Here is a 17,474-nt window from a genome sequence, read left to right as displayed (position 1 = left end):
CACCAGGTTTGGGTGGAAGTGAGACAAGAAGCAAAGGAGATAATAAGGATTGGAGTAGGGTGTTGGTTTTGTTAAGGAGAAGGGGAGTGATGGGAAGCAAACAGAGTAGAGATCCCTAAAAGTAGTCCTTTAGGGTGTATTTTGGCACACTGGAAAGAACTAGTAGGGTATGGTGGCATAGAAAAAAAAAAAAAGACCCTTGTGTTGGAGTCCAGGACATTCCTCTGGCTGCCCTGGCTCTCTCAAGACCCTGGCAGGGGTCTCAGAGACCTTGGCAAGAAGTCAAAAACACCTGTGGCTTTGATTTTAACCTGTGTAAAAAACTGCCAACTTTGAAGAATTACAAGCCACAAAGGTTTGAGTAGTGTGATATTTGAATTAACACAGGGTGGAAAAGTACAAAATTGGGGTTTTTAGAATATAATTCAGGGGCTCAAGATGGAGGAATTTGGGCATGTCCTAGCCTTCTTCTCCTTTGTCTTGTCCTCTATGTCTTGGTGTGATGGTGACACTTTTCTATTGGTTCAAGGTAGAGATTCTAACATAGATCATAGGTATTGGTAAAGAAATTATAAACATATGACACGTAGTTTTGAGTACATAGTGTGGGACCCGCGTGAGGCTTGAGGCAGGTGGCCGTGGCTTCCTTTCTGGACAGACCTCGCCAGGTCAGAGAAAGAATGTTATAGATAAGAAGAAATAAACAACCTTGAAAACGCAATCAAACCCATGCCAGGCTCCTTCTTTGGCTGCGTGGGCTAGGAAAAGGATTTTCACACGGTTGGGGTCCCGACAAGTTGACCCTGACACCCTTGTGAAATTTTCCACACAGTGGTGGTGTCTTTATAGGCTTGAAGAGGGGGTCAGGTGTCCCCCATCTGGAACTCTACATGATGAGACTTTGTTACAGCTTATGTTATTTTTGAGATGGGAGCAAAAACTGAAATAATTGAGTTTGCTGACATGTTTTTCTTCCTCCAGAGCCACCTTGTGTGGCAGAGGGACTGTGGAATTAGGGTCCTCTCTGACCCCTTGGTACTGGCCCTGGAAAAAGATACTGAGGCTAGCAGGGGGAGGCTGAATCAGCATTGTAGTGCATGCTCCATAAATCAACGCTGCGCACACCCAGACAAGTACACCCAGCTGAGTCACTAGAACAAGAGTTGGGGGATCAGTTTGGACCACTCTGTAGAAAGCAAGGGGGGCTGGTGGGGGAAGCAAATTTGGGATGGTTATTAACCTCAACTCCAGTTCCAGCTCTTATTCCACCTCCTAAGACAAGCCGACTCAATTCAAGCCCACGGGTCCAATTCAAGAGAAGAACTGTGTATGTGTGAAGGACTAATAAACTCAGTTTAATACAGAGTGAAGATGGAAGGTGCTGGGGTTATGAATATGTATTATTTTGGGAAATAAATAAAAAGAACCTTGTGTGGTGAGGTCATGCCTTTCGGGGATGACCCCTGTGCCACCCACTGGTGACATGTTTAATAAACATACCACTTTCTAACTTTGGCTAGTTAGAGAGTCTTTGTCCACAATCTTCAGTTTTAACAACTCAACCTAACAGCTTGATATTAAATCTGACTTTTGTTCGTGCGCTTGCCACTGATTTTTAAGCAATCTCAAACACTCTCATTCATGACAGCACCACAATGTCCCAGTCACCGAGGGCTCTGACACGGGCCCATTCACAAAGGGCCACAGCTGGCACCCAACAACAGAGGGACAGAGTGGAGCAGGCACGGAGCAGCCCCGGACTTGTGGCCTCGTAGCCCCTGCGGTGCCCAGAGCCCTGGGAGGCTTTGGCACGGACCCAGGGGACAGCCCCAGCCCTGTGCTGCAGAGCCCTGGGGCTGGTCGGGGCAGGAGGGATCGGCCGGCCGGACGTGCCGGGGCCTTGTGGGCAGTGGCTCCGTGTCCCTCAGGGCTCGGCCCGGCCCCAGGGCTCGCCCCTGCCTCGGTCAGTGACACCCAGGGGTGCCTTTGCAGGGCACGAGGAGCTGAGTGGGGCAGGGGCACCACAGAAACACCGAGTGCCTGCCCGGGGCACAGCTGGGGCAAAGCCGGGCTGGAAAGCCGGGAGAGGCTGCTCCAGGGACTTGGGCACCTGGGAGACAAAGCCCAGCTCTGAGCTGGCACTTGAAGCGATATGCAGAATAAATAAATAGACTCCACAACTCAATGTATTTATGAAGTGGGTATGTATGAAAGCGCCCGGCACAAGTGAGATCACTCTCCGAAATCTTGTGCCCCGAGCTGAAGTTTGCCCCCCGACTTTATTCACAAAGGTGTTCCATATGCAATACATTACACAACTTTTCTATGCATATTCAACCCCTGGCCCCGCCTGTCTTCGCCTCTCATGCTAAATAGGTCCACGCCCTTCTGGGCATGCGTAGTTTTTTGTGGGGGCTTTTATGGGGGTCCCTGGTGGTCTTTGAGGCACAAACCATCATCTTCCTCTGCATTGAACTTTTGAACTCTTCTCCTTTGCGCTTGCGCTTTTGGTCCTTTGCTCTCCTATCTGGATAAGTCCATCATCCTTGACATGTTGGAGACAGAGGGCTTCCTTGTCTGAAGTCTTGGCATTCCTGGTCCTTTCCGGTATTTGTCTTTTTGCAAGAAGCTTTAGAGATCTTTGTTTTTCTTTCCTATGCCTTTCTGTGCAGAGGTTTCTTAAAATTCAACACATGATTCTACAAACATGATACATTCATTTTTGATATATTCATTTTTGATACATTCATTTTTGATACATTCATTTTTGATACATTCATTTTGTTAGCTCAAGTGATCTCTGGAAAATCTTTCGTTTCACACTGAGCTGGAGAATACCTGAGAAATGACAGCACGTTCTTCTAGACGCTTTCATTATTCTGTATTTTCCGAACATCAGTTTCTATGAGGGAGCATTTTTAATGTTCAGTTTGCATTTTTTACCTTTTAAAAGGTAAATCGCTTTTTGTTATGTGTGAGGACGGATTGGCTGGAAAATATTGTGGACATTTTCTATTCAATATATTTTCAGATCTGGTATGTGACAAGTCCAGATTCTGACTCCAACAGCAGTGTTTGGCTCCAGATTGCTCTGCTTTTCATGGTGAGATCTTAGTTCTTTCAAATCCAGCAGTCAAAACCCTTGAAACACAGAAAAGCTGGGAATCAGGTTAAAGCATTTGGAGGGTTTGCTCTGTCTGTGCATTCCACATCTCCCCTAGTCTCTGTTCAGCCTCTTCACTCCTGTCCTAGCTGCACATTGTATCCAGAGTTGCTGTATCCAGAGTTCAGTATATGCTTTTATAGATAGATAGATACCTGTGATTATTGTAGATACAAATGTCTTGGAGTGAATTATTGTGATGGTACTTTCCATGGTCTCTGCTTTGTGCCCAAAGAATGATTATTGTATTTTTAAGCCTGGGAGCCTGGGACCAGGTGGGGAGAGACTCCTTTTTCACTGCTGTCTTGGTTTACAAGACAGGTTTCTGCTAGGGAAGGCAGAAAAGCCTTCCTTGGAATGGAGAATGTAAACCCCCTCCCTCTGAGTTACTGGAATTTTGAAATCAAGGGACTCTCAGGCAAAGATATGGGAATAGGAAGAGCAGTTCTTTACTAGTGTGTATAATAAAGCAAAGAAACAGCAACAGCTACGGCACGAACAGCAAACAGAACAGGAGCCCAGTCCCGGCCTTCCGGCCGCGGCACTTTCCCCTTTGGTGCAGTCTGGCGGTGGGGGAGATGTATAAGAAACTCTGCAGCAATAGCTGGAACCTGTGGGATGTCCTGGCAGGGCAAGGGCAGGGCCATGCGGGGCCCAGCAGCAGAAGAAAGGCTCCCCGCTGGGTTCTGGTGGTGGCAGCGAATTCCATTCTCCAAGCAACAGGTCTGACCTTCCTTCTGGGAAGCCCAGCAGATAGAGCATCCCCAACTACACAGTCCTCGTCTTTTTTCCTGCCTCTATTCTTGTATCTCTGTCCTGTCCTGCCCACCCTCCACTGGAAACTCCCCAGAAAACTAGAGGAGTTCCTCCTCCCCACTATCTTAAGCACCCGGCCATTAGTGCTTCTTAGAAACTCAATGGGAAAAAAATCCACAAGTAAAAAGGAAAGAAAATTTAAAAACCCAACCCCTAACAACTGTACTGGTGTCTAGCTGATTTGGCTTTCCTCAGCTCTCTCTGTGCACCGTGGTTTCCTGTTTGCCTGAAAAGCTTTTTTGGGCCAGGTGTTAAAAATAGGTTAGAAATGGTTGTAAAATAGTTGATAATTGTTAAGCATATACTGTTAGTTTGGTTATGGTAAAAGGGGTTAAAAGGGTAGTTATAAGAAATAGGGTACTCTATGTACCATAATAGACCTAAGTGAAGTGCACACCCCTCAAGCAAAAGGAGCCAGCCTGGACAGAGCTGTCATGGGCCAGTCAAGTGCCTTAAACCTTCATGCAAACGAAGGCTCCAAAAGAGAGAAACCCGAGGCTGCAGCCCCGCTGCTTCACCGTGCAAGCCCCGGGCTTCCATCTCCTTCAGGATAGCCCCTGGTTGGTTCTTCCCTGGGATCCAGAAGCCGGCTGTCATGAGCGGGGATTTCTCTGGCATTTTGGGTCTTTTGTCTAACAGCACATGTGGGGGATAAGGTCTGACAATTTAATATCTAGCATTTATTTACCTTTTTTTTTTTTTCCCCCTGTTACAGAATTTCTGAGAGAGAGAGGTCATGATTTATGTTTGGAATGAGGTTTGAGCTACCCACTCAGACTAAGCCCTGATAAGCGGCCTTGGTGGGGCCTCAAAGCCTTTGATGCAGTGAGAATTCAGTTGTAGCGCAGTCAGAAATTCTGTTAAGGTAACTACAAAGTAATGAGCTATCCGAGCATGAATTAGAGTAGAGCTGCAGTGTGAAAAGTTTGGCCACCTTAAAGAAAAGGGAAACAATGTTAGCTTGCCAATCAGAGTGCCTTTGTAATCTGTAAACTATGTAGAAGCTTATATAAACTACCATCTTATCTCAAATAAGGGGAGAAGGTTTGATTAACCACATTGGTTCAGATCTGTGTTTGTCCTGTCCAGCTTCCCGTTTTCTGAGATTCCTTGGCTTACATTTCCCTTGCCCTGTGGTCATTCTGTTTGTTAATAAACTGTTGGAGGTTTTTTTTTTTTCACTTTCATCTATTTAAATTTTAATTTCCTATTGGTGGAAAGGGATTATTAGAACCCTGTAGAGGGGACAACACTCACTCCACAGTGTCCTCTTTTAAATCGTCTCTCAAACTGAGACACCCTACAAGTGCTTGGAATGTGGAATGAACTTCAGCCAGAGCCCCCACCTGGTCCAGCACCAGAAGATCCAAACCAAGGAACATCCTTGTTGGTGCTTGGAATGTGGGAAGAACTTCATATGGAAGTCTGACCTGGTCACCCATCGCAGGATCCACCTCAGGGAACAGCCCTGCAAGTTCTTGAAATGTGGGCAGAGCTTCAGCTAGAACTCCCACCACATTAAGGACCACAAGATCCACACCGGCACTTGGCCTTGCGAGTGTGGGGAGTGTGGGAAGAGCTTCAGCTGGAGCTCCAAGCTCATCACCTGCCAGCGCATCCACACCTGGGAGAGGCCCTACGAGTGTCCTGAGTGTGGAAAGAGCTCTGTGCGCTGCTGCAGCTCCATCCCCCATGGGAGGATCCGTGTTGGATGATCCCCGGTGACCCTCGTTGGGCACAGCCCTGGTAATCCTTGGTCCTGGTTCCTGGTGATCCCTGTTGGGTGGGGAGGAGTTGTTGGAGAGATTTCTTTCCCTTTTCCTTGTGCTGCCGTGGTTTGGTTGGTAATAAATTCCCTCCCTGTGCCCAGGATGGGTCTGTTGCCCCTGTGCCGGTGCTCGGGGCGGGATCGCTCCCGGTTCTTCTTCCACCTCCCCCACCTCTCCTCAGCCTCTCAGAGAGGTACAAACAATATCGGTTCAATCAGAGCCCGCGGCGCTGATGACTCCCCAGTTGCCGGCGGTCCCGCAGCGCCCAGAGCTCCTCACCTGGACTCCACCCCCGCCCTCGCCCCAGCGCCCCCCGCCAGGGGAATTTGGGGAGGGAGGAGGAGTCAGACCCTGCCCGGCGCTGGCCATGGGCCGTGTGGCGGCAGCTCGGGCCCTGCTGGCGGCACTGGTGCTGCTGGGAGCCGCCTCAGGGGCGGACGCGGAGCTCTCGGGTGAGCAGGAGGGGCGGAAAGGGAAGTGTTGGGAGGGTGGGAACGGTGGGGCGTGCAGGGACAAGGGGAAGGTGGGACCCTCAAAGTGATGTGGGGGGTGGTGCTGCTGACTGGGGAGTTATGGGAGGAGAGTGGAAAAGAGGCAGAGGGACCGCGGGAAGAAAGCCCACGAAGGGTTGCACGTGGGGAAAAGGGGTACAGAGTGGGTGTCCGGGGTGGGCCTCTGAGCTCGTGGTTTTCTGCGGGGTGCTGGGGGCTGCTGGCGGGGCACCCTCTGACTTGTGTCCTGCACACACAGGAGTGTTCCAGGAGATGGTTAAGTCCGAGTGTCACTTCATTAACGGCACCCAGCGGGTGAGGTTCGTGAAGAGGTTCATCTACAACCGGGAGCAGTACGTGCACTTCGACAGCGACGTGGGGCACTTTGTAGGGGACACGCCGTATGGGGAGCAGGTTGCCGGGTACTGGAACAGCAACCTGGAATGGATGGAATACAGACGGGCTGCGGTGGACAGACACTGCCGGCACAACTACGAGTTGTCCACCTCGTTCCTCGCGGAGCGCAGAGGTGAGCGCGGGACAGCGGCAATGACCCTAGAGCCCCTCAAAACCTCCCTTGGAATAACCCCATACGTGTCAGCCCTTCCTGTGCCCATCCCCGTGGCCTCTTGCTCACCCCGCAGTGCCCCCGGACCTTTCCCTATCTCTCCCAGTCCATCCCAGTCTCTCCCAGTGCCTCCCGGCTGTCCATCTCAGCCTGGCGTGGTGCTGCCGCCTGCCAGCCAATCAGATCGCGCCCCTCTGATGACTCATCAGTTGCCAGGCAGACCCGCAGCGCCGAGTGCTCCGCACTGGACTCGGCCTCCCAGTGCCGCGCACTTCATTCCCAGTTCCTCCCAGTGCCGCGCACTTCATTCCCAGTTCCTCCCGGTGCCGCGCACTTCATTCCCAGTTCCTCCCGGTGCCGCGCACTTCATTCCCAGTTCCTCCCAGTGCCACGCACTTCATTCCCAGTTCCTCCCGGTGCCGCGCACTTCATTCCCAGTTCCTCCCAGTGCCACTGAAATCCCTCCCAGTGCCAGGGAGTCCCTTCCTTCCCAGTCCCTCTCTGTTCATTCCCATTCCATTCCCAGTCCTTAGTCCACTCCCAGACTTCCATCCTCTCTCCCAGTGCCCTCCCAGCATTCTCCATCCCCCTTTTAGTCCCTCCCCAATCCCTCTCAATGTTACCCGAGCCCCCCCACCCCTTCCCCCCTCCCCTCCCCGTGTCTCCCATTTTACCTGGATCTTATTCCAGTGTCCCCGCTCTCTCCCAGTGTCCCCCAGCGTGTCCATCTCGCTGGTGCCCTCGAGCTCCCAACCCGGCCCCGGCCGCCTGCTCTGCTCCGTGCTGGATTTCTACCCTGCCCAAATCCAGGTGAGGTGGTTCCAGGGCCAGCAGGAGCTCTCTGTGGTGGCCACCGACATTTTCCCCAGCGGGGACTGGACCTACCAGCTCCTGGTGCTGCTGGAAACCCCAACCCGGGCCGGGCTCACCTACACCTGCCAGGTGGAGCACGTCAGCCTGGAGCACCCCCTGAGCCGGCACTGGGGTACAGCCTGGCCCCCACAGCACTGGGGAACAGGGAGTGGGACTGGGGAGACTGAGAATGGAGTTGGTAGTAACTGGGAGTAATTGGGAGGAAGTTTGAGGGAGGCAGGGCGTAACTGGGAGAAGGGTTTGGATGGCCTGGGAGGGCAGAGAAGAGGTTTGGAGGATACTGGGAAGACTGGGATGCAGTTAGGGGTTTCCTGGTGGCTACTGAGAGGAAACATCCTGGTGGTGCTGGATGTAACTGGAAGGGTGTCTGATGGAGCTGGAGGGGCTGGAAGCAGTTTGGGGATGTAAAAGGGGGCTGGGATGGGAGTTGAATGTGCTTCAATCTACTGACAGTGATGTTGGTGAGTCCTGGTGGGACTGGGAAGGGACTGGGAAAACGTTTGGGGGATCATTGGGAAATGGGTGTCAACTGGGAGGGGGTTTAGGGTCCTGGAGGGATGGGGAGGGGACTTGGGTGGTAATTAGGGAGGTTGGATGGGGAGTGGAAAGAGATCTCATGGGGTCTTGGGTGGGTTGGAGGGGTGTGAGGGTGCTTGGAGGGGCTTGGGGTGTCTGTGAGAGGTTTTGGGGGGTCCTGATCTCTGCGGACCCCCCAGAGATGCTGCCGGACACTGCCCACAGCAAGATGCTGACAGGGATTGGGGGCTTCGTGTTGGGCTTCGTCTTCCTGGGGCTGGGGCTCGGCTTCTACCTGCACAAGAAGGTCAGGGGGGCCCCCGGGGGTCGTGTCTCCCTCCCCCAGAGTGTGTGTGCTCCCCCGGGGCCCCCAGCCCGGTGTCACCCCCTTTTCTCTGCCCGCAGAGCTCCTGAGCCACCAGCAGCCGCAGCCGCTCCCCGCGGCCTCGGGCCCGGCCAGAACCCCCCCGCTCCATCCCCACACTGATTTTGGGGGGTCGTGTGTCCCCCCAGCCCTGCTGTCACTCTGCCCCTGCCCGCCTGCTCCCAGTGTTCCCAATAAAGCTTCCCAGTTCACGGCAATCCCATTTACTGGCGAGCTGTGTGGAGAGATTTTGGGGGAGCCCACAGGGAAACTGTGATGGGAAGGGGGAGAATCGGCCCCAGGGTGGGTCAGGAACGGGGAGCCCTGTGAGTCCCCTGCGTGTCACTCCACTCTGGGTGCTGGGAGCACATCTCGGCTGTGGGCAAGGAACTCCTGGGTGAGAGGGAGAGCAGCACAGGGAAGATGGGAAAGGTGTTTGAGAGGGGGGACAGTGGCAAAGGAGTTCCCCTGGGAGTCCCTTCATGTCCCCATCACTGGATCTCTTGGGCTGTTCCCCAGGGTTCTGGGGGGGATGGAGGGTGTAAGCAGAAGCTTCCTGGGTGGGTCCCCAAACCCCCGTCCCTCCCTGGAGGGGTCACAGTGGGGGTGACCCCACCCAACAACCAGTGCTGTGGTGGCCGTGGGGCAGAGGGGGGTGGGAATGGGGGATCCAGGGTGGTCCCTTGAGCCCCCAGCCTGATGTGGGGTGCTGGCATCTGTTGGGGGGTGAGGGGAGGCACCCCCTCACCTGTCTCCTTTCCCACACAGTGTGTTCCATTTTGGGGGAAAAGCCCACTGCCACTTCCTTGATGGCAACAACTGGGTGAAATCTGGGGACAAGGAACATCCACAAGTGGGAGTAATTTGGGCTCAGGAGATACGCCAAAATTCTGAGGTGGGATTGAGTTGTTTTGAGGTGGAGTTGAGCCATTTTCAGTGGGATGGAGTTGTTTTGAGGCATCATCCATCCCTCTCGGCTTTTGAGGACTGAAATGTCCCGGGTTAAAGGCTCAAACCAGTGGCAAAAGCAGCGGGGCTTTGCTGGCCACGGGCACAGGAGGTGCCCAGGGGCAGAGGGGGGAACACCCAGCCCCGGAGGGGAGGCGATGAGCCGGGCTGGGAGCCAGGGAAGGGAAGAGGCTGATCAGAAAGAGATGCTGCCAGGTGGGACAGGGCTTTGGAGCAGGCAATGCCCTCCCTTACACAACTGGCTCAGCTCTGGAAACTCCCCTGCAGAAGGCCCACGACATTCACACAGAGGCCTGGAGGTTTTCATCCCTTTTCACGGGCCATACCTGCCTCAGCTGCACTGCTGGGAGAGGCGGGACCACATCTTAGGAGGGGCCATAAACCATCAGAGCCCCCAGAGCGCCCCGGGATCCACAGTGTGACATCAGGCAGTGTAAAACTCCCTTTAGGGGAGGCACCTGGGCGTTCACCTAAACCTAAATCCCTATTGACCCACAGAAATTGGTGTTTCTGGAGCTTTCCCAACCCCCAAAGGATCCTTCCTGGGACCATCACTTAGACCGAGGACAAGGACATTGCAACAATCTATTTTTGTTGCTGGATCCAGGGCTGGTGCCTGTGTATCTTTCTACTCTTACTTTCTTTTCCCTTATAAGTTTTACTGTGTTATTTTAATGCTAATATTATTGGTAATGCTAATGTTATTTTAATATTGCTAGAGATGGTAACCAAAAGGGTTCAAAACCTGTTTTACATGGCAAAGAAATTGTTCTAAAATAAACCCAACAGAGATATATTTATAAACATATATCAATCCCTGTTGTTTCATTTTAATCTGTACCAGGGGATCCATGAACCAGAACCTGGGTTACCCTCGCCTTCAGGAATGGATCTAACAGGAGCTAGACATGGGGGAAGCTTCTGGAAGCTCCTCACAGAAGCCACCCCTGGAACAACCTTGTTTCCAAAACCTGATCACACAAACGCAATGCACTGCCCAACGTGGATTTCCAGGAACATGGGTCACTAAGTCTCTGCCCAGTGGATCATCCAACGGGTAACCCTCCAATGGGGAATGGAGTTGGAACAGCATTTGAAGCCCTTCCCACACTTGGGGCACTCACAGGAGTTCCCTTTGCAGTGAATCCATTGGTGTAAGGTCCAGGTAGAGCTCTGGGTGAAGCTTTTCCCACAGTCAGGACACTCTGAGGGCTATTCCCCAGTGTGGATATTCTGGTGGTGGATCAGGTGGGAGCTCTGGCTGAAGCTCTTCCTGCACTTCCCACACTTGTAGACCCATTCCCTGGAGTGCAGGCGCTGGTGGCTGAGGAGGTTGGAATGGTCACTGAAGCTGCTCACACATTCCCTACACCTATAGGGCCGTTCTCCTGTGTGAATTACCTGATGGTGGATCAGACAGGAGCTCTGGCTAAAGCTCTTCCCACATTCCAAGCATTTCTTGGGCCATTCCCCTGTGGGAATCTTTTGGTGCCGGATCAGGTAGCAGCTCCATCTGAAGCTCTTCCCACATTCCAAGCACCTGTAGCACATCTCAGTGTGAAACCACTCAAGGACCAGCAGCTCAGAGGTCTGGGTGAAGCTTGGCTGTCTGTGTCTTTCCTCCTTGGAGCACTGTGGGCTGTGTTTGGAGACCCTCCTCACAGGATACCTCTGTAGCTTTTCCTCCCCATTGTATTCCTGTGCTGTGGAGTCACGTAAAACAGCCTCTTCTATGAGGTTCTGGTGCAGGGATTTGTCCTCCCTGGTCTCTGTCAGTGTCTGGGGAGGGAGGGAGGGGATTTGTCTCCATGCAAGAAGGAAGGGGAAGGACATCCCCCAAGTTCATCCCTGGCAGGACAGTGTTTGCACCAGAGTTGTCCTGCAGCCAGGGGCGGTGCTGGTCTGGGAGATGGAGCAGAGGAGAGGGAGAAAGGGGCAGTGACTTCCTCCTCACCTGCCTGGGTACCCTAGTCTGTTGTCTCCACTTTAGTTTCCCTCTGTCTGGCCTGCTGGGGGTCTCCTATATTTTGGGGATCCCCATCTCCAGGGTTGCTCACTTTCAAGACTGCTGTTGGACCTGGGAATCCCTGGGTTCAGCCCTCCTGAATCTCTCTTCCCAGATTACGCCTCACTGAGCTTTGCCCCTCTCTGGGCTGTCAGGGGTCCCTCAGTTCCAGTATTGCCTCTCTCAGTTTTCCCCTCTCCAGGGGTCCTGGCCTTCCCCCAACCCTGGCTCTCCTGAGGAGTCCCCAGAAATGGTGTTCCCGGCCCCCCTACCCTGGTCCTGACTGATCTTCGCGTAGCTCCAAGGGTTCTACATCCCCTGCCAACCACCATGGCTTGGTCGGCAGCAGCCACCAGGAGTCCCCAGACAAATGTCACCTCTGGAACCCAGTATCCCCCGAGGGACATTTGCAGATCAGCTCTGGAGTCCTGCAAAAGCCAGTTAATGCTTCATAAAAAACAAATACTAAGAGACAGTCCCCCACTCTCCCCCTATATTTGAGGCCAGCTTCCCCTCCCCCAGTCACCTGGGGGAGGTGAGGGGGGATGATGCTCCCAGGCTGGGGAGGGCTGAAGATACAGGGAGCAGTGGATCCATGAATGTCCTGCTATTCCTCCTCCCCTTCCTCCTCCTGCCTAATCCCATCTCCTTTGCCTCCTATTTCAATTAGTACAATTACAACTCAATAATACATTTCTACTTCTCCATGGCCCATGGGTGTCTTTCACAGTGATGGACTGGAGCAAAGACCAAGATTTCAGAGAGAGACAATGGGGTAGAAACTCCTCAAAAAGTCTCTTTCTCCTGCACCCCCCCTCCCCCAGCCCAACTCCATGGATACTCACACAAAATGCCAGCATGTTTTTGCCTTAATTTTCTTTTGAATGCCAACTTTTGTTTTGGCCTTAATTTTCTTTTGATTCCTCTTTATCCCCTTAAAACACCTGAAAGTGGGGTAAAAATAAAGAAGTTTAAAAAAAAACATGTAAAACCCTCCCAATTTTACTGCTATTTGGGGGAGAATTTGGAGTTCAAGGGGATATTCCTGAGGATTTTGGGATTCTGTGGCGATGTGGGGAAGTCTTCTCCATTGCTGTGCATAGCAAAAGCCAAGAGGGATTGACCGATTATCTTAAAACAACACAGTCACACTGAAAACGGCTCCATGCCACTCCAAAATGTCTTGATACAAACCCCAAATGGCTTAATTCCACTTTCAAAATATCTTGATTTGAATGGGGCCTATGGGCAAAGCTTGGGCAGACACAGAACTTCTCCTTGATGTGGATCCTACCGTGGGAGATCAAGTCCATGCTCTGGCCAAAGCTCTTCCCACAGGAGATCAGTCTCTTGCCACGATGAATCCTCAGGTGGCAGCTGAGGTTGGAGCTGTCGCTGAAGCTCCTCCAGCACTCAGGGCAGGCGTGAGGTCACTTGTGGGTGGGTGATGGATCAGGCTGTGAAGGACCTGAGGAGCAGAGCTGCCCATCTCAAACCCTGCTAAGGTCACAGAAGGACTTTGCCATGAGACAAGCACATGATGGAGTAACAGGAAGGTGCTGACTCCAGACTTGGCAGAGGCAAGATCTGTGTGACCCATGCTGGGAAATGCATGCCCACAAAAGTTCCCACTGCAGCAAAGTGTGTAAAGAAGCAACTGCTCATATGCACATCACTGGTCAAATGAAGTTCACCCCAAGGTATGGACACACTGGCAGCTGCCACCACCAATGACCACTGAATCCTCTCTCCCCCCTCCCCTCCTGCCCTCCCCCGCTATTCCGATATCCCGATGTTCCTCAGTGCATACCTGGCACTTGGACTGTCGGTAAGATCAAGGTGGGACAATTGTTCAGGTGTTATCTCAGGCCTGGGGGAGATTAACAAAGCTGGGGGAGGAGAATGAATCACTGAGAATAGACACAGAGATCGCAGAATTTATGGGCCACAAGGAAAGCCCAATCCAGCAACTGTGTGAAATCAGCTCTGACTGGGTCAAAGGGAATTCCAGTCAAAAGGAATTTTGCCAGGGGCAGAGAATGACCACTGACTCATGGCCACCAACTCCAGAAACAACCAACACAAAAGAAAAGAAACTCTGAGCATGCAGATTAACAAACACAGTCTTCCCAATGAATTTCTGTTTTACCAGTTGATGGGGTCAGCACAAGACACACAACTTTAAGAAATAAGCATAATTTTCTACAGTTCAAAAGAGCAAAGAATTAAAGAAGTATAAGTAATGGACCAAATAATTAGTACAAAAGATTGCCAACAGTGATTAATAAAGATTCTTGAAGGACTAACCCCGTGGAAAGGTGACCCACATTGCAGCAGTTTGGGGAGGACTATTGCTCCTGTGATGGACTCATGCTGCAGCAGTTTGCAAACAGCTGTTACACATGGGATGGACTCACTCTGGAGAAGTTTGTGAAGAACTGTCTCCTGTGGTAGGGACCCCACAGAGCAGCAGAGGAACAACTCCTCTCCCTGAGCAGTGGGAGAAGCCACAGATGATGAACTGACTCTAACCCCCATTCCCTGTCTCCTTATGCTGCTGGGATAGAGCTGGGGGAAAGGGAGGGTTGGGGGTAGGTGGTTTTAAGGGCTTATTTTATTTATTATCCTGCTCTGATTTTGTTAGTTAATTTCATATCTCAAAGCTGAGCTTGTTTTGCCTGTGATGGTGTTTAAGTGAGGGATGTCTCTCCAGGTCCTTTTCTCTTTCAGTCCAGTTTTCAAGGGGAGTGAGTACGTGGCTTATGTGGGTTCGTGGCATCCACTCAGCATCAATCCACTGCATTTAGGTTCCACCCAAAGCTTGGTCAGGGCTCAAGAATGAGCCAAGGGAGTTGGCTTTGACAACGTGCCTCCAAACAAGACCAGATATCTGATTTCATTGCCTTGAACGTCCCCTAAACATGGAAAGATAAATACATTTGTATCACATTACATATTTCACTAATGATCATTGATATTTCACTAATTAGCAGATAAAAGTATCATATAATGTTTGGTTGGAAGGTTCATCTAGAGAACAACTTTGGTGCAGGGCCTGTTGTTCAGGCCTCAGTACTTCTATTTCCGACATCAGTCCACATCCTGATAGACATTCTTTCCCCTGTGTTCATCCACATGCCCCAGGGAACCAGAAGGAGGTGAAGACTACCAGCCAGGTGTCTTCCCAATGTGGATCATGTGGAACACAGGTCACCAGGTTTTCCCCCAGCATGGATCACCAGGAATGTGGATCACCACGTTTTTGCACAATATGGGTCACTGTGGATAATGCAACATGGGTCCTCTAGTGGGTGATGAAGTTGGAGGAGGAGATAAAACTCTTCCTGAAGTCAGGGCACTGGTAGGGCATCCCCTACTCATGAGTCCATTGGTGTGAAATCAAGGCAGAGCTGTAGAAGAAGCTCTTCCCACACTCAGGACACTTGTAGGGCCTCTCCCTGGTGTGGATGTGCCAGTGGGTGATGAGGGTGGAGTTGCGTTTGAAGCCCTTCCCACAGCAGAAGGGTCTCTCCCTCTGTGTGTGTTCACTCATTCTTGACCAGATGGCAGCGCCTCTGAAAACTCTTCCCACACTCAGGACATTTGTAGGGCCATTCCTCACAGTGGATCAGGTGGGATCTGAAGCTGAATCTCTTTCTACAGTTGGGGCACCGGTAGGAGCACTGCCCAGTATGGACAAGCTGGTGAGGGAGGAGGTTGGAACTTCGGCTGAAGTTCTTCCTATGTTCCCCACACTTGAAGGGCTGCTCCCCAGTGTGGAGGCTCCAGTGGATGATGAGGTTGCAGCCGTCACTGAAGTCCTTCCCACATTTCAGGCACTTGTGTGGCTGTTCCTCAGTGTGGATCTTCTGGTGGCAGATTGTCGCTGTTGAGGCAGGGACGGGAATGAAAAGACTCCATGTTCAGAAGGCAAAGAATGATCGTTTATTCAAAGTATGTCTCTCCTTGTCATGGTTTGACGCTGGCACAATGCCAGCGCCCCATGAAAATACAACTTACCAATCAAATGCTGTGAAATGTGATCAAGAACAGAGCAAAGCAGGCCAAACTTAATAACAAAGGAAAAACTTTATTACACTACTACTACTACTACTATAAAAGGAAAAGAAAGGAAAGAAAAAAAAACACACAAAATTTGAAATTAAAACCTTCCAAAACATTTCTCCTCCCTCCACCCAACTCCACCAAACCCCAGCGAGACCCATTTGGATCCTTAATCAAGTTTTCACCCTTCAATATAATCAATACTGAGTCCATTGGGGAAGAGAGGAGTCCCCCTTGCACCATAGACCCCCAGGAAACACAACTGCCACCCCTTCTGTTTCCAATGTCACACGTGGCACCGCCCAGACACACCGGCCACTGTGACGCTCTCCTCTCCATGTCACAGTGCTCTCACCACTGGGCATGGACAGAGACTGCTTATAGGGCCCCTTTAAGGATGCTTTGCCAAGGACCACCAGGAACAACAGTCCAGTATCACAATTCGGGACTAGAGTCCCCCACATTTTTCCCTGGGGCCGAGGGTCCAAAAGACAGAGATCGCCTTCTCTTCTTCTCTGAAGACGGAGGGCATCCTCACACCCTCCTCAGCTCTCTCTGTCCACTCCAAAACTGGTAGTTGCTGCAGAAGGTCTCTTGGCTCACCAATGCATCCCCTTAAAATGCAGTCCCTCTTGAAAGAAAGAGTGGTTCAGTCTATGGTGAACAAGCAGAGTCCAGCCAAAGGCCACTCTATCATCTGCCCCCAACCTTCTTCTCTGAACATCTGAGGTTTCAGGCTGTCTCTCTTTTCTTCAAATTCAGGAGGAGTAATATTTCATAAAGCCTTCATTTCACAGGAAAGGGTTAAAATTCCCAGACTCCCCGGACGGCTGCAATCTCAGCCCAGGACTCCATCTCCCTTCTCCCACGCTGGGCATCTTCCCTCCCCCTTCTCCTTCTCCTTCTCCTCCGCCGGCAAACTCCCAGGTGTCTGCTGGCTCTCTATCTCTTTTCCCTCTAGCTTAGGGGAGGGGGAACAAAAACATCCCAGATGTTCTCCACCCTTCCATCCGCAGGAGCTGGCCCAGCCGGTTCCGATCCTTTACCTCCTGGCCTACCTCTGCAGGCCGCATGGCTCCCCTCCCCCAGCCAGCCCGGGCTGGGCAGGGGAGGTCCGTCCCATGCAGTGACCGGAACCAAAGAAGAACGAGTCCTCCTGGGAATTCCGCTTTTAACCCCTCTGTGTTCTCAGAGGCGTGTCCACCTTCAATTGGTCACCCCAAGTGTCAGTATCTAAACCTGACCCCTGACTGGATGGACCTCTTCCTTCCAAAAAAAAAATTCTCTTCCCGTGTCAAACCATGACACTCCTTTATAGAGAACATTGTGAAGATTAACTTCATTGGTCTTAAAGTAAAAACATTTCACCTGATTGGTACACTGGACTGAGGTCAGTGCGGCAGAACATATCTATAAACAATATGGACAGAAAACAAGATAACAGATGGTTTATGTTCCTCCCAGACTTTTCCCCATGCTCAGCCTGGCAGAAATCTTTCTCTTTTTCTCTCTGACTGAACTGAGAATATCCACAATTCCCCCTTTTTTTTTAAAGAAGGAGGTAGTGCTTCTTGACCTCCTGCAGGGCCCTTTGCAGGAAAGAGAACAAACACAGCTCAAGAGTTTTATCAACTGTCAATCAAAACCGCAATTTGGATATTGGCTCAGAACAGTCAAGGAGATTCCAAACTTATAAATTCCAAGAAATCAGTTGCCAACTCTAGTATGGTAACAACCCACTGTCAGTCTGCCAAAGGATTGGCAGTCCAACTTGTCAAAACCAATTTCCCAGTGTGAGCAGATGCCCACATGACAGAAAAGAAGGTATTAACAAACGCATGCACATACCCAAATCAGCCAAATTGGAATTTGGCA

The 17,474-nt window shown here is 51.4% G+C and overlaps 1 protein-coding gene and 1 pseudogene across 2 annotated transcripts; one reads left to right on the top strand and one right to left on the bottom strand.

The window, feature by feature from the left end:
* Window positions 1–17,474, bottom strand: part of LOC140681371 (class II histocompatibility antigen, B-L beta chain-like) — a 51,631-nt pseudogene that overhangs the window by 27,900 nt on the left and 6,257 nt on the right.
* On the top strand, window positions 5,954–8,783 carry LOC100225145 (class II histocompatibility antigen, B-L beta chain). Of its 2 annotated transcripts, none has more exons than XR_012052564.1 (5): window positions 5,954–6,200; window positions 6,499–6,768; window positions 7,517–7,749; window positions 8,397–8,503; window positions 8,602–8,783. XR_012052564.1 is itself a non-coding variant. In XM_041712671.2 (5 exons), exons 1-5 carry the CDS (start codon window positions 5,981–5,983, stop codon window positions 8,608–8,610), a joined length of 882 nt encoding a protein of 293 aa, XP_041568605.2. In that variant the 5' UTR covers window positions 5,959–5,980; the 3' UTR covers window positions 8,611–8,783. The 2 variants fall into 2 exon arrangements, 1 of the variants encoding a protein (XP_041568605.2); XM_041712671.2 differs by having other exon boundaries at window positions 5,959–6,200; window positions 7,517–7,792.

Source organism: Taeniopygia guttata, chromosome 35, assembly GCF_048771995.1.
Source record: "Taeniopygia guttata chromosome 35, bTaeGut7.mat, whole genome shotgun sequence".
NCBI lineage: Eukaryota > Metazoa > Chordata > Aves > Passeriformes > Estrildidae > Taeniopygia > Taeniopygia guttata.
Note: the sequence above shows the minus strand (reverse complement) of the source record. Positions and strands in the feature narration are given on the sequence as shown.